Source organism: Balaenoptera physalus, assembly GCF_965194825.1.
Source record: "Balaenoptera physalus genome assembly, chromosome: 8".
Taxonomy (NCBI): domain Eukaryota; kingdom Metazoa; phylum Chordata; class Mammalia; order Artiodactyla; family Balaenopteridae; genus Balaenoptera; species Balaenoptera physalus.
Window position 1 is genome coordinate 119,302,859 of NC_138887.1, and position 15,060 is coordinate 119,317,918.

General features: G+C 52.2%; 2 protein-coding genes across 3 annotated transcripts in view; one reads left to right on the forward strand and one right to left on the reverse strand.

The window, feature by feature from the left end:
• PRKAG2 (protein kinase AMP-activated non-catalytic subunit gamma 2) overlaps nucleotides 1-3,716 on the reverse strand; it is a 278,947-nt gene extending 275,231 nt beyond the window's left edge. For both annotated transcript variants that reach the window (XM_082473796.1, XM_082473795.1), the window contains exon 1: nucleotides 3,471-3,716. In XM_082473796.1, coding sequence (XP_082329922.1) covers nucleotides 3,471-3,584 — 114 coding nt within the window. In that variant the 5' untranslated portion in view covers nucleotides 3,585-3,716. The remainder of the gene's footprint in view (nucleotides 1-3,470) is intronic.
• A 2,547-nt stretch (nucleotides 3,717-6,263) lies between these two features.
• GALNTL5 (polypeptide N-acetylgalactosaminyltransferase like 5) overlaps nucleotides 6,264-15,060 on the forward strand; it is a 128,501-nt gene continuing 119,704 nt past the window's right edge. Inside the window, exon 1 of the mRNA XM_082473807.1 lies at nucleotides 6,264-7,972. The gene's annotated coding sequence lies outside the window, so the exon portion shown is untranslated. The remainder of the gene's footprint in view (nucleotides 7,973-15,060) is intronic.

Genomic DNA, 15,060 nt, shown 5'->3' on the forward strand with positions numbered 1-15,060 from the left:
TTGGTCATGGTTCTGTTTATGCACCAGATATGGGGGTGGAGACTGAGTCCAATCGTGTCCAAAAAGGACACAATCCAATTCAGTAAAAAGACAAGCTCCTTGGACACTGGAGGTCCCAGGAGGCCTCATCACTGTGAGTGTCACTGGATGCCACCAAATGACCCCACCCACAGGACTGCCAGGCCACAGTGTCTTCCAGGAGTCACTCTTTAGAATCCCGAATGTCCTGGTACATGCTGCCACCAGGCTAGTTCTCACAAAGCGTTGTTTTCATCACCTTTAATTGCTTCTTAGTTTAAATCCCCCCTGGCCCAAAACAGTGAGACAACGACTTAGATTCAGTCATTTATACCAGGGAGCAGGGCAAGTGAGGCAGGGAAGCCAGAACAGCCAGAAAGGGTGCATTATGGATGATCAGACCACCACTGCGGGCAACAGGGGCTGGGCCCTGCTGCCACCCTCTGAGGCATCCTGCAGAACCCATGTCAGAACCATCACCCCCGGGGATGGGGAGGCTGGAGAACAGTCCCACCTGCATCCCTCCCTGGCTGAGGGTTGCCCCTTAGGGCATAATCCCAATCCCAGCATTTCCAGCCCAGCCTGTACTCAGGCTGAGCAAACTGCCCCTATTCAGGAGGGTTCCTTCAGGAGCAAGAAAGACACAGTGAGAAACTGTGGTGTGGGGTGGAGCTGTCCAGCAAGGCTGCGGAGAACGCTGGGTGGGCTATGGGCACACCGGGCAGGGCCCCAACAGCGTCTACTGCAGCTTCTCAGTGGCTTCAGGGGACATCCTCATCCCCGGGCCTACCTTCCAGGGAGGGCTGCCAGAGAAGATACAGGACGCCAGTTAAACTGGGATTTCAGATAACGATGGGTATTTTTTAGTATAAGTTCATCCCAAATGGGGCCTGGCACATTCATATACTAAAGAGTTGTTCATTGTTTAAAATTCTAATTTAACTGGGCATTTAGTATTTTTATTTGCTAAATCATGCAATCCAACCTCAAGGCTCTCCTTGATCTGGCCTTGATGTATTTCTGATTACTCTGATTCTCAAACCCTTTCTTCCACGAAAAGGGGCTCTTCACTGGAGCTGGAAGCAGTCCTCCAACTCCCCGACTCCATGGGGGTGCTCAGGCTGGTTCCCGGGCAGGGGTAACCCCTGCCATGTCTCTGTCCTGCCTACCACCTCTGGGTCTAATGTCTCTCTAAACATGTCAATGTACTGCCACCTCTCCCTTCTCTCCCCTCTGAAAGCAGGTACTGCCTGCACTGGTCATCTTGTGCCCTTGGGTCATCTGCTCACATCTGTCTGAATGCTGTAGTTTCCCAGCTAGAGTGTAACTCTCACCCAGCCCAGCACAAGGATCAACAGGTAATTACTAGTTGGTTAGTGAGAGGACCCCCCCGGTCCCCCCCCCCCCCGCAAGCAAAGGCAAGCCCTGTGAGGGCGGAGATAGAGCCCCTCTCGTTCCCCCCTGGATCTCACCATCAAGCAGCACGGCACACGTGTCGTGGAATAATTGAGTGAACAGAACTTTCTGTAAGGGCTGCATCATGCCAAGAACGTTGTCTAAATCAGCCAAAGTCATCACCAGCAGCAGGAAGGCTGGTCGGAGTATTCCGACTATATCGTGGCTTTTCCACTTTCACAGCCTGGCCGCTCAGTCCCTTTCCGGGTTCTGGATTTTGTCCTACACCACCACCTCTGGAGCGCACCCCACACACATACTCCCATTTGAGACCGGCCTCACCAATCAGCGTAAATACGATATGGCCTGGGCACTGGAAAATGTCATTTTCTTTTCTCTCTCTTTTAAATTAGGTGCTCTGATGTAGATGTAATAGCCATACATTCATATAACACTTTGCATTAGTAAGAGCTTTCCCGTGAGTTATTTTATTTCAACATCCCTGAAAGGTAGGCAAAGCAGAATTATTATCTGTTTGACAAATGGGAGAAGCTGAGTGGTTAAACGTTTCAGCCAAGTGATGACTGCCGAGGGAGGTTAGGAGTACCTGTGTCTAACTTTTTATTTACAAATGTGGCTTAAAATGTCTCACATTAGCAATGTAAACAGGAATATATCATTTTCATATAGAATGTTTATTCAAAGGAATGCTTATTCCTGCATATTTGGGTCATCACCCTGGTGGTCACACAGCAGGCAGGGGTCCAGTCACCTGCTCCCTGAGCGTCCCCCTGCCAGGGAGGGCTGGCCACCCTTCCCAACTTGGGGCTGCTCCCTGAAGTACCCATCAGATGTCTGGGGCTCCCTACCCTTCCTGGCCAATGTGTGCACACAGGCCTGGGAAGGAGGAGCTGCAGTCAACAAACATAGGAGTGAAGTGCCTAAGGTGGTTCGCAGCAGAAAGTGCGTGACCAGCTGCCCTACCCCAGGCCCCATTCTGCCGTCAGGAAGGATTAGCTTTAAGGAGGTGTCTTTAACAAGGTGTCCTCGGAGACAGCCCTGGAGGGTGGGACTCACCCCGTACCCCCAACCCGTGCCCAAGACCCTCATCCGTGATCAAAATTGCATTTTCCATGGAGCCCTCGTGTGTGTGTGCGTGTGTGTGTGTGTGTGTGTGTGTGTGTGTGTATGTGTATACATTTACTTGGTTGGTGAAGGCTGGGGGGTGTGACCCAGTTGGGGGTTTCCTTCCGGTGCAGGTTAAGGGCTGCGCCGCACGTCCCCCCACGGGGAGGCTAGGGAAGGCTTCGGGGTCCACGGGCTACCTGGGCAGGCAAAGCGCAGGGTGGGCGCACGACCCCGCCCGCCGCTCCCTCCAGCTGGACAAAGTCAAGCAGCAGACCGATCGATGTCGCCAAAGTCCGGGCCCGGCTGCCGGCGTGGCCAGGGCTGAAGTTCGCGAGGGCCCTGCACGCCTTAGGGAATCCCGAGCCCCTAAGTGCCTAAAAGGTGCTCCCAGGGTCAGGCAAAGGGGCCGGCTGCAGAGGAGTCTCCAGCCCCCGGCCCAGAGTCACCCGAGGGAAACTGGGGAGCAGGGGGGGCGTCCATTTGAGGGCGCAGCTACACAGCCAACGCCCCCCTCCCCCGCTGTCCCCACCCACCGCCCCTCCCCTCAGTCCCCGGCAGCGGCGCGCGGCTCCACCTCCCCGGAGCTCAGTCCACACTGTCCTTTTTCAACAAAACAACGCTACGCACCGCCCCTCCGCCCCCGCCCCAGCACCCGCACCCGGCGGGATCCCGTGCTACGCACAGCCCGCCCCGCAGCTCCCGCCCCCGCCGCAGAAGGTTGCCGAGCACCGGCGGCACGCGGGTGGGGAGAGGGATGGAGCCCGAGCACAGCGGCCCAGCTCGGCCCCGCGCCTCCACCCTTCCCCAATCCGCCCGAAGTGACAGGAGGGGCACGCACGGCGCGCGCGGGGCGTCCCGCGTTAACCGCTTCCGCGCCGGGTCGCAGCGACCCGAGGGTGGGGGGCCGGGGACGGCGGGGTGGGACTCACCGGAATGTGCACTCGCAGCGAACGCCGCTTCTGGCTGCTGTTCTTCTTGCCGCTGCTCCCGCCGGGGCTGGAAACGTCCTTCTTCTTCTTGGTGTCCATGGCCGCGCTTCCCATAACTTTAACCAGAAGTTAATTCCGGGTGACTCGTTCCTGATATTCGGTCCTCTCCTTCCCAGCCCGGCCCCAGCCGTCGGCCGCGAGCCGCACGCGCTGTTTACTGTCCTTGCAGCCTGAAGACACCGCGTGGGGACTTCCGCGGGGAGGGAAGGTGGAGCCGGGGTGGCGGTCGGCGGGAGCGCCGAGTTCACGTGTCCTCTTCCTCCTACGGGCTCTTCGGATGCGAAATCAAAGCCAAAGGCTGTACTGGTTCTGGTCTCTCAGCGGGCTACGCGTGGCAGAGGTCTCCCGCTGGGTGACAAAGTTTTCTTCCTTTTGCAAAGCGAAGCAACATTTTCCACCCTCTCGGCTCCTCCCACAGATTCCCAGAGGTAATCAGAAAGGCAGGTGCAATTAAACACGGCAGTTTGGGAAGCAGCCCTCCTATGCCTATGCCTAAGTGGAAAATCTGGCGAGAGCCAGACAGTTTGTATGTTAATATGACCCTCCACCGAAGAATAAACCAGCCCGCAGCCTGGAACAAGGTCCGTCCTCCTTTCTGGGCGAGAGGGAGGGAGGGAGGAGGGGAAGAGGAGGTGCAAGCGCGAACACTCTTCGCAACTGGGCTGAAGCTCGACTGCGAGCACGAGTTCTGGCGGCCGCCCTGCCGGCCGGAGGGCGTGCGGGAGCCCCGCGGGGAGCGGAGGGCAGGCGCCCGGTCCGTTCCGCCGCCTCGCCGCGGCCCCGGGGCCCGAGGGGTCAACGAAGGGCCGGGCCCGGCACCGACGCAGGCTCGCGGGGCGGTGGACGGCGGCGTGCCTCGAACAGGAAGTGCGCGGCGTGCGGCGCGCCCTCCCGCTCCGCCCGCCGACCCCCGTCGCCCCCTGCGGCCGCGGCGGCGCGGGACTCGCTCCGAGATGATTTCTGACTCCTGTCGTCCCCCAGTGTCTGTTTATGCCTCACCCGCTAACACACGCACACGCGCACTGTGCCCCGCAGACCCGGCCGCGGCGGAAGCGCGGGTTTCGCTGGGATGCGCGCTGACCCGCACGTGCTTCTCGGAAAACCGCGGCCCGGGCCCCTCCCCGCCGGCGTGCGGACTTGAATGCGCACTGAGAGCGGTCAGTGTCGCGGGCGGAGAGCGGGTTTTCACCCCCACCCCGCCGTACCCCACCCCACCCGGCTTTGCTCAGGTTCACCAGGGGATCGGCGGTAAGTGTCGGGCGCGGAGTCAGCAACCCGGCGCCGCCGTGTACGCGGGGTTCCTAAGACTGCGGAAGAAACAGTGGAGGAGAGGGCGGTAAACCCCGCGCGAGTCCCCCACGTGCTGCCACGGTCTCAGCCACCGCGTTGCCCGTCTGGCACCGCCCGTAGCCGAGGGCCGGTGGGGCGTTCTCCCGGGTGGCGGTGCGCCCCCCCACCACCCGCCGAGGTGGGCCCCAGGATGGCGCGATCCTCACCCCCCAGCCCCCTGCCCGCCTGGCTGGGAGTAAGGTGAGTGTTCGGTCGGGAGTCGCCTCCTCTCCTGCTCTAGGTTCTGAGGATAGAGTGGCCCCAAAAGTCACTCGAGCGCCCTGAACGCTGACGTCAGCGCTGCTGCTCCCCGTAATCAGTGGGGCGGGGAGGCCACCCGAGAAAGAACGGGACACAGGTCGCTTTGGGAACGCCCTGGGGTCTGTGAGGAGATGGCCTTCACTCCTGTCCAGGTGCGGAGATTCGCACAGTTCTCTCTTGGGGAGGAGGGTGAGCCCGCTTTCAGGGCCGCCCCTTAGGCGGTGCCCCCCACCCAGCCAGGAGGAACCCTGGTTCAGCTATCTGCCCTGTTTCCCTCTCCCATCCGAGTTCCTGCGGTCTGGGTGGTGCCGTGGTTCAGAGGAGTGGGTTTCTGGTGCGTTTGTCTTCCTTCTCCTCCCGGCTCTCCAGTCCAGAATGGAGCCAGACTGAAGACCCTCCTGGTCCCGGAGTAGTGCTTTCTGGACAGAAGGTTGCAGTGCTCTGGAGGGGACCGCACCTGGGTTCAAAAACCCGGTGGCCATCCCTGCCCCACAGGTGTGGCGTTTCTCGCTTTGACCTTTTTCTGACTGGCTGCCTGCAGGAGGATTTCAGGAGACTGACTGCATTATTTCACTAAATGCTAGAAACACTGGTTAGAAGTAGAAAAGGGTGGACCTTCAGCCTATGTGATGTGGTATAAAGCCCACCCTTACCCACTCAAAATGACTCCCCAACTGTCATTTAAATTTCACCTCTTCAGTTTAATGTTTTAATCCCTATCACAATGATTATTTGCCAAGGCATGCAAATCACTCCATTTGCTGAGAACGGGTTTGAAAAGGAGAGATGGAGAACCAGGAGGGGAAGTCCGGGAGCCACTGGGAGGCCCCGCCTGGGACGGATTCAGAATGAGGAAGCCGCTGTTACTTCTCAACACTAAACGCTTTGCCTGAGGCCTGTCATGGTTGAAGGGCCTCGTCTACCGATTGTTAGAATACGTACTTTGTCAGTTGATTTGAGTAAATATGCCCGATCATTCATTAATAAAATTCATTTGTTTTCTGAGTTTGTTTTGTTGGAGTGCAGACTTTACTGCCTGGTAATCTTAAATCAAAACATTTTACCATATTGCCTGCATTTCAAGAGCCCTCTCCTTTTTTTGGGTTCCACATGTTAATTTTTTTTTTTTTTTTTTTGAAATTTGGGTGTTTCTTATAGATGGAGTCAGAAGAAGTTTACCAGCCATTTATTTTCCTTTCTTTTTTTCCTTCATTCCATTTCACGATGAATTGAACATTTAAAACAAACAAGCAAACAAAAGACCCCTGGTCCTTCCCCACAGATGGTTTAAGACAGAGGTTCTCAGGGGAAGGGGGTATTTTGAAGATGTGTCCATTTGGGGCATCATTTGTCTAGGTTCCTCATAGAGTTACCGATATATGGCACCTACTAGGTGCCATATGTGGGGTGTTTCAATACATCTATGGGAGAGGATGTTATTAACCCTGTTTTATACCACGCATGTGTTGGTGTAATTGCTCTACCACCACTAACACCCCAGACTAACATCCCCTGGACGTTTGATGTACCCCCAGGGCTCCAGGTCATCACGCTGGTGCACCGTGATGGTGCCACCTCTTCCCCAGCCAGGGCAGCACTTCATTCAGAGAAGACCATTTAAAATGCTGCACTGAGGACCTACAATCTAGTTGAGAAGTGAAATACACGGAGTACAACAGTCAACATAAATGAAACCCTGGATTAAGAATTTACAGGATGAATTTCACTTAGCCTAGTTTTCTAGATTAACTGGTCCCTACCCACCCACCCCCTTTTTTTTCCATTTTGTCTATTAATATCCCATATAAATGAAAATGAGTCTGGAAACCATGAGTCATCTTAGTAGAGCATTGACAACTTAGAAAGTCTTAGAATTTGTGATGCACTCATAGATTTAAAGTCTGCCCTGTAAACTTGGAATGTTACAGTTAGAAGGAATCTTGGCGAAAACAGGGTCTGTAGAGAGACATCTGTGTCTGGTGAATTCCTGTATTCAGTGGTGATACGTTCCACTGTCAGGAAGAAGAAAGGAATTAACTTTTTGATTACCTATTACATACCAGACATTATATTAGGTAGTTCATATTAATTATCTTACCTAATTTCTATTAAAATCCCCTAAGAAAACTCTCCTAGGCATTTTACAGATGAGGGAAACTGAGACTAGCTGTCAGAGTGCTTTGTAATCCATTTAACTTCTGTCCATTGATCTTAATTTGCTGTGTCCTCTGGAACGACATTTTAAAAATGTGGCCCCTCCTTTTTAAAAGCTTTGCACAAGGTTGACAGCATTATTGAGGAACCTCCGTCAGGGTGACCTTGGACAAATGATTGAACATCTTAGCTGCCTTGGTCTCTGTGCCTGTGACATAGAGTTGAGGGGAAAACAGTGGTCTATGTAGTCAGGACACCAGCGACTCAATTCTGTGCAAAAAAGCAACTCTTGGGAAAAGGAAACCATAAGGCTTGGATTCAGGACTCTGTAAACGCTCTGATAGCTCATGGGCTATCAAGCGAAGAGGGTGTTATCTAATCATGAAAACCAGACTGAGGGTCACATTCCAGTTTTTATCTCCCTTTAAACTTGGCCACTGATTGTGTAACCTTGTGACAGCTTGTGCTCCCTGGCGCAAATGGAACCATGAATACCCATCCATGGGGAGAAGTGGAGGCAGGTGCTCCGGACCAGCACCTCTCCTGACAAACCCTTTCCTGGGTCCCTTTTGATTTTCTGGGGGGGGGACCCATGCAAGCCACTTCTTTATCTGTGTTCCAGATTGCTCTTCACCCGTAACACCAGTTGACCATGAGGCAGTCCCGATCATGGAATCTAAGAAGTACTTTGGATTAAGGTAAAGGTAAACTCTGTGGCAATACTCTCCCAAGGGCAGACTTGTCATTCCCATCTTTTCTCTAGAGAGTAGCCTGCTGTCTTGACCAGCTCTGTGCCTGCACACACACGCAGCAGATCTAAAGAACGGCAGGTTCAAAGCAGGGTATGTGTGGCCACCCAGCACTGGGCAGGGGGAGGGGTCGGTTTGCTAAATAAAAGGATAGGTAATCCCAGCCGTTATGCTCCCTTCCTTGACTAAGGGTAATCAACACATAAACCGCAGTAGTTGGGAATAAAGTCCTTGGTTCCACCAATGGCTGCTTTACAGTGTTTCCCATGTGACCTTTGTCCCGGTGATCCGGCATAACCTCCCATCCAGGTAATGGGTTTGGGTTCCCTGGGCTGCAGGATTTGACTAGAGGTCTGTGTCTGTTGGTTCCCAACTTTGTTCTGTTGAACACGCCAGAAGCATACAGATTAACTCTGGGAAATTTGGAATACCACTGTTATCTGACTGTGGCTCATGACTGACTTCCTGACCTCTCACTTACCCGTCTATTTCAGACGTGATTAAATATTGCACATTAATTGTAGTAATTTCCCAACAAATAAAATTACTTTGGTTATTAGACTGGACCCAAAGTTCATATATTGCAGTTCAAATGGAACGTGAACTTTTACGGGAGGGCGCTTACCAGCACCGTCGTTATCATCCCTTTGTGTGACTTGCAGCTGATGTCCAGACCTGGCCTTGAGAATGCCAGTTACAGAGACTTCCCTGACGGTCCAGTGGTTAAGACTCCACGCTTCCACTGCAGGGGGCATGGGTTCGATCCCTGGTTGGGGAACTAAGATCCCACATGCTGTGTGGTGTGGCCAAAGGAAAAAAAAAAGTGCTGAAAGGTATACTTAAAAAAAAAGAATGCCAGTTATAGCTTTTCAACAAGATTCCAGAAAAAAATATATTTACAATTCCTAGGGATTGGCCACGTTTGGGGAGCAGAGCACCAGGTCCTGTCCTGGATTGGTAGGTGTGTACAGACTTGGACCTGCTGACCCCTGAGCCCCACTGAAGATGCACAGATGTCCTCCCGGCTCTCAGAGCGTCCCTCCCCACGAGGGCCCAGCCACACCCAGAGTTAAACCCATGCTCGGCCTTGCTAACCTCTATTCCCGTCCTTGTACCTTAGCACTTTATACCGTAATCAGTAAGTGCCCATTTGGTGCACAGACAGAGCCCACAAGAGGCTCCGTTCAAGGGCTCTGGACGGACAGGCGGTAGGCTCTCAAGGACCTAGTGGTTTTTGACAACCCTCCTTATGCCATGTGGGTCAGAACAGCACTTTGTAAAATGTTCCTAAATATAACTCCTAAGAATTGCATGAGCTCTTGGGAGAGGATGGGGAGAGAGAGATTTTCTGACTAAAACGCCGTGCGTCAGCTCATTTCAGTTCATTGCAACACACACTCCCAAGAGCATCACGGTGCCAGAGGCCTGGCTTGTTTTTCCTCTCCCCGCTCATTGTGGCTCTTTACCCTCTAGGTCAAAAAATAAAGTGTAATTACAGGGTTCATTGTTCTTTGACCAGCCTGAGAGAACGTTTTCCTGCCATTGTAGCATATTCACCCATGGTCCAGGACTTCCCAGCATCTGGTGGAGGTGGGTGCCCCAGCTTCTCCCAAAGCCCTGGCGTGCAGTGCAGGGTTGGGGCGGTGCGGGCTCACAGCCAAGACTCCAGGGCACACACGCTGAGGCCGACGCATTGTCCGTGACTCTTGTGGTTAGAAGGCCAGGAGAGCGGCTCTTCGTAGCCGAGCTTCAAGGAGACCCTACGTCTCCATGGGACAGGATCGCTGGTTCCAAATCTTTTGTTTATCTTTGCAAGTCTAAGAACGGATACGTCTAGAGCATTGTGTCGTTTAATCACTCCTTCACCAGGGACTGATTTTTCAGCCTGTCTGGAGACTTGCTCTTTCTAGTGGGGGTGTTTTTTGGGGGGTCATTGCCTCTGCTCTTAGATGTTCGCTGTCCTGCCTGCTCTGTGTTGCCGGGAACTGCAGTCCCAGGATCTTTGGTCAACTGGTGTCTGGCCAGGTTTGGCCAGTGGGAGACAGTCGGGGAGACTGGGGTCTGGAGTGGAAGAGGAAGGACCCCAGGGATTTCGTCTTCCCTTGTTTTTCCTGGGGCAGCATCTTGCACAGTGTTTCTTTCCCCTGTGGCTCCCACTCCGCCAGGCAGACCCTCCCTCCGCGGGCCCAGCTTCTGCCAGGCAGCCCCGACTACGGCTCTGACCCTGAACATTTGAGCAGAAGTGCGGCGGCTGTGAGGGGCTGAACGAAGTGTGGAGCTGCGGAGGAGGCTGCTAGGAGGGGTCCGGAGGGCAGTGTGGCCAGAGGTGGCAAAAGGACAGGTGGGCTAGTGTTTGGGGACTTTTATCTGAGTGAGATGGGATAGTGTCAACTAGAAGAAAGACAAGATTGAGTTTGCGTTTTTAAGGATCAGCCTGGCCGTCACGTGTACAGGTTGTAAAGAGTGAAAGGAGGGACCCGGGCAGCCTAGTAAGGAGCTATCGCTGACATTCAAGCCAGAGACGACCGTGGCTCCGACCACGGGGGCAGCGGCAGGGTGGTGAGGAGTTGCTTCCAAATATATTCTGAAGACAGAATCCCCAGAATTTGCGGATAGATTGGATGTGGGGGCTGAGAGAAAAGAGTACCCTGTGGCTCTGAAGTTTGGGGCCTGAGCAAGTGGAACGATCCCGTTTCCCGGGAGGGGCTGGGAAGTGGAGAGTCTCCTTTTGGCTGTAGTGAATCTGAGATGCTTGTAGGATACCCAGACAGCTGAGGGAAAATCCCAGAGCAACAGGGGAGACATCTGGCTGGAGATATGCATTTGGGAGTCATCCACCAAAGGCTGGCATTTCAAGCCATGAAACGGGAAGAGATTCAGGTACGAGTGTAGACAGCAAAGAGAAGGTGTCAGGACTGCACCAGGGGCCCCCCCGGGTAGAGGTTGGGCAGATAAGGAGGAGCCAGCAGAGGGTCCACGAAGGAGCAGCCGTGAATTAGGAAGACAGCCAGGAGGGGTGGATCCAGAGACCACCCGACGGAGCGTCCGGGGAGGGAAGGAGTAGTAGGTGCTCTGTGAGTGACAAGAGGGTTCAAGGTGACCACGGGTGCACGCTGCTGTATTTAAAATGGATGACCAACAAGGACCTGCTGTCTAGCACTGGGGACTCTGCCCAATGTTCTGTAATAACCTAAATGGGAGAAGAATTTGAAAAAGAGTAGATACCTGTACACGTATAGCTGAATCACTTTGCTGTGCACCTGAAACTAACACGACATTGTAAATCAACTATGCTTAAATTTTTTTAAAAAGTTAAAAAAAAAAAAAAAAGATGACCGTGGGGTTTGGTGACATGGAGCCCCCTGGCAGCGTTGACATGGGCGAGGAGTGGCCGGTGGCGCGGGTTCACAAGGGACAGGTCAGTGGATGTGGCACAAAGCGGACGGCTGTTCGTGGGAGCTTCGCTTACAGGGGAGCGGAGAAACGGGGCAGTGCAAGAGAGGAATGTGGGTCAGGACAGGGCTGTCTCATTCTTAAGGAGGAGGATGTTACAGCATGTTCATCTGCCAGTGTCATGACCCTGTCACCGTCAGGGGAAGGAATCGAGGATGCAGAAAAGAGAAGGAGAAACTTCAGGAGCGAAATCCTGGGGCAGGCAGGAGGGGTGAGGCGTGCCAGTAGAGGACAGCCCATCGTGGGACAGGAGGGGCAGAGGGAGGACATGGGCATGCGGGCAGGGAGTGGGGTCTTCCTGACCGCTTCAGGTGTCCACAGGAATAGGAAACGATGCCACCAGCAGATGGAGGGAGAGGTGTGGGAGGTTTGAGGAGAGAGGAAAGGTGTGTAGCCTCCCGCGGGAGAGTGGGAGGGTGGCTCGTGCCGACGTTTCCCCCATGAGCGGGAGAGCACCGTGTGTGGCTTCTAATTCGGGGACGCGTCTGGAGGATTGTGCGTATCTGCTGACAGGGAGCTGCGTCGTCCTTGGGAACGGCCGCATACTATCCCGTTGTATAAACGTTACGCGATTTGTCGTGATTATGATTTATTATTTATTACATTAGGTGTATTTGAGCTGTCCCCTCCTGATGAAAATTTAGGCCGCTTCCAGGGCTGGAATGCTCACACGGACGTCATTTCACACGTTTGGCAAGGGTCTGAGGGCATGTGCTCAGATGGGAGCTGCTGGGGCAGAGCGTGCGTACCTGGTTCATTTCCATAGGCAGGGAATTGGTCCTTTTCAGAGGCTGATTGATCTTCGCTCCCACCACCAGTATATGCCCACGCCTGTCTGCCCAGGCCCTCTCCAATACAGTATAGTTTCTAACTCTGTGATACTTTCCAATCTGTTAGGTGAAAATAGTGTCTCATTGGAGGATGAACACGTCTTTGTGCATTCGTATTTCCTTCACAGTTCCCTTTCTGTGATTATCTGTCTGCGCTCTTTGCCCATTCTCCTGCCTTGTCTGTTTGTAGGAGCCCTTCATATATATTGAAAAAGTTCACCCCTTGTCAGTACTGTGGGTTGCAAACATTTCTTCCCAGTCTATTTATTGATCTTTTGGCTTCGTTTATCTTGCCCTTTTTTCATGCAGGATTGTCTCCTTTTTGTATAGTTTGTTCTATTGATTTGTTTTTTTATGGCTACTAGGGTTTTCGGTCATATTTAGGGAAGGGAGGTGGGAGGAGCACGGCCTCTGGAGTCAGACCTGTCTCTGCCACTCCCTGGTGGAGTATCTGCAGGCAACTTTGTAACCATCTCGAAATGCAGGCATTAGAATGCCTGGGAGAGTGTAAGCGCCCATGCATGGGAGATGCAAGAGGGGAAGGGAAAGAGCATCCTATTTCTTTTATGATAGAGCAAACTGGATAGTTTAAAGTACATATTTGTATTTCCTTATAATCAAAATACTGTTCAATTTTTTTTATAGACAAGAAAAAATATTTTACATAAATTGACTCCACTATTGAAAAAGGGATGCTTTAGATTGAACCATTATAGCTTCAGGCTCAATCTTTTCCTAAATAAAAACGTTAAAGCCTCAAAAAAAAAAAAAAAAAATTAGTTCCATTCTTTTCTCCGTGTCAGTCCGCAAAGCAGGCACATGGCAGTGGCACGGTCAGTGCTGTTTGCTTTCCTGAATTCCTCTGGAAAATTGCAAAAAGTCCATAATCTCCTGGGCACACGCCCTGTAACCCTCTCAAGTCCATCTGGCCTGCACTCAGAGGTGACGTCCACCCCAGAGGAGAGCTCATTTCCCAGAAGCACTGTTCCGAAGTTGCCGTAGGTCCAGGGGCAGCTGAGGGGGTAGAGGCTGCCCCTCTGACTCAGTGTTCTGGTCCCGGCCCACCTGCTCAGCCGATCATAAGTACCCTCTTGGGGGAGTGGTCCTGGGCAGCCAATCAGAGCCCTTCCCTGGGATTCTAACTGGAGCTGACCCCAATTGAAGGACAGTAGCCTGAGAGATTGAACACAGCACTGAGAGAGAAGTAGGATGGGGAGAACATGGAAGCCTTGGTCCCCATTGTCCCTAAGACCAGTTCCTCCTCCCTCTCCCTGTGTCTTTTCTTAAGATACAGCTGGATTTCTGTCTCTTGTGAGGCAAGAGTCCTCACTGACCGACTTCTCACTTTTAATTAACTTAATCTTGTTGTATTTTTTTGGTCCCCCTGTAGGTTATTCTTTGTAGAACAAGGTGAGGAGAGGAAAAGAGAGGCAGGAAGGGAGGAGGGGAGCAAAGAAAGGCTGTGTAAGCAGCGTTTGTAACTAATACCAGTACCTGTTACTTAACTGTCATAGCACAACCTCTCTGCCCCTCGGCCACCCCTGACATGTTCCTGGTTGTGGTCAGGTAGCCCTGGCCCTCATGACCGGGGATCTCCCAGAGGGCCTGCAGCCCCAGGGTATATATCCCCAAGCCCATTCTGAGTATCTGCAGGAAGGCACGTCTCGGCAGTTGTAACACTCCAAACAGTGCTTGTGGGTTGCCAGGGCCATTTTCAGAGGCTCAACTCAAGCAGAGGCATTGGGTATTCTTGTTACTATGGGGGTTCAGATGAGGATCTCTGATGGGTGTTTATGGAATTGGAGTGCGTAAATCTTCTATAGGAGGAGAAGTTTTCCCTTTGTAATTGGAGAAAGGCTGATTAAAGTATACTAATGACTGGGATTATTGATGTCCCTTAGTAATTTTTCAAGTTACCTGAGCAAGAAAAAAGTAGTGATTACAGAAGCTAAGACCCAGCACCATCAAGTGTATGCTGGTCATTTGCTTTGACAGGCGTAATTCAGTTCTCTTTATTTTTGGTTAAACTTCCGTGGCACTGTAACCAGATACCTCCAGGCTAGGGGATGGACTGAGTAATGAGAAGAAAACAAGGTTGTTGGGCTGATAGAAATGGTCAGATTGCTAGTTCAGAGAATTTCTAAGACCTGATGCAAAAGAACCTACTTTCCTCTGGTTTACTCACATCCTCATTTTTTTTTTTTAATCCTAATATCTCTTTCTGTTTGTAAATTCAGATTCGCAAAATGGCTGGTCCTAGGGCTACATGAGATCACAAAATACCCTGCCTTGTATTCCACCACTATTCCACTCTCCTTGAGAGTGAGGTAACAGACACAAATAATGGTATTATAATAGTCCATTGGGAAGCTCTATATTTAGTCTAATGATTTTCCCATGGCTCAAAATATTTTGGAACTATTTTTAAAATTAATTTAGGGCCAGTTTGTGAGGTGCAAAGAGCAAAAAGTCTCAATGTCAGTAAACATGATGGCAGATTTGTGAAAGTACCAAGCAAAATCCTTAGCATATAGAAGAGGCACATAAAGAATCCAGTGGGAATTTCTGCTGCAGGTCAAAGTGAAATTCCTTTATCACCGTCTCTGTCCGCATCTCACTAGCCTGTGAATTTTGCTCTCCCTGACCCTTACTAATGAAAAATGGGATCTGTCTCAGGTGGCACTACTAGCCCCCAGGGATTACTCAGTTCATCTGTCTGTCTCCCTATCGTACAAAGAAACGGACAACTTCAGA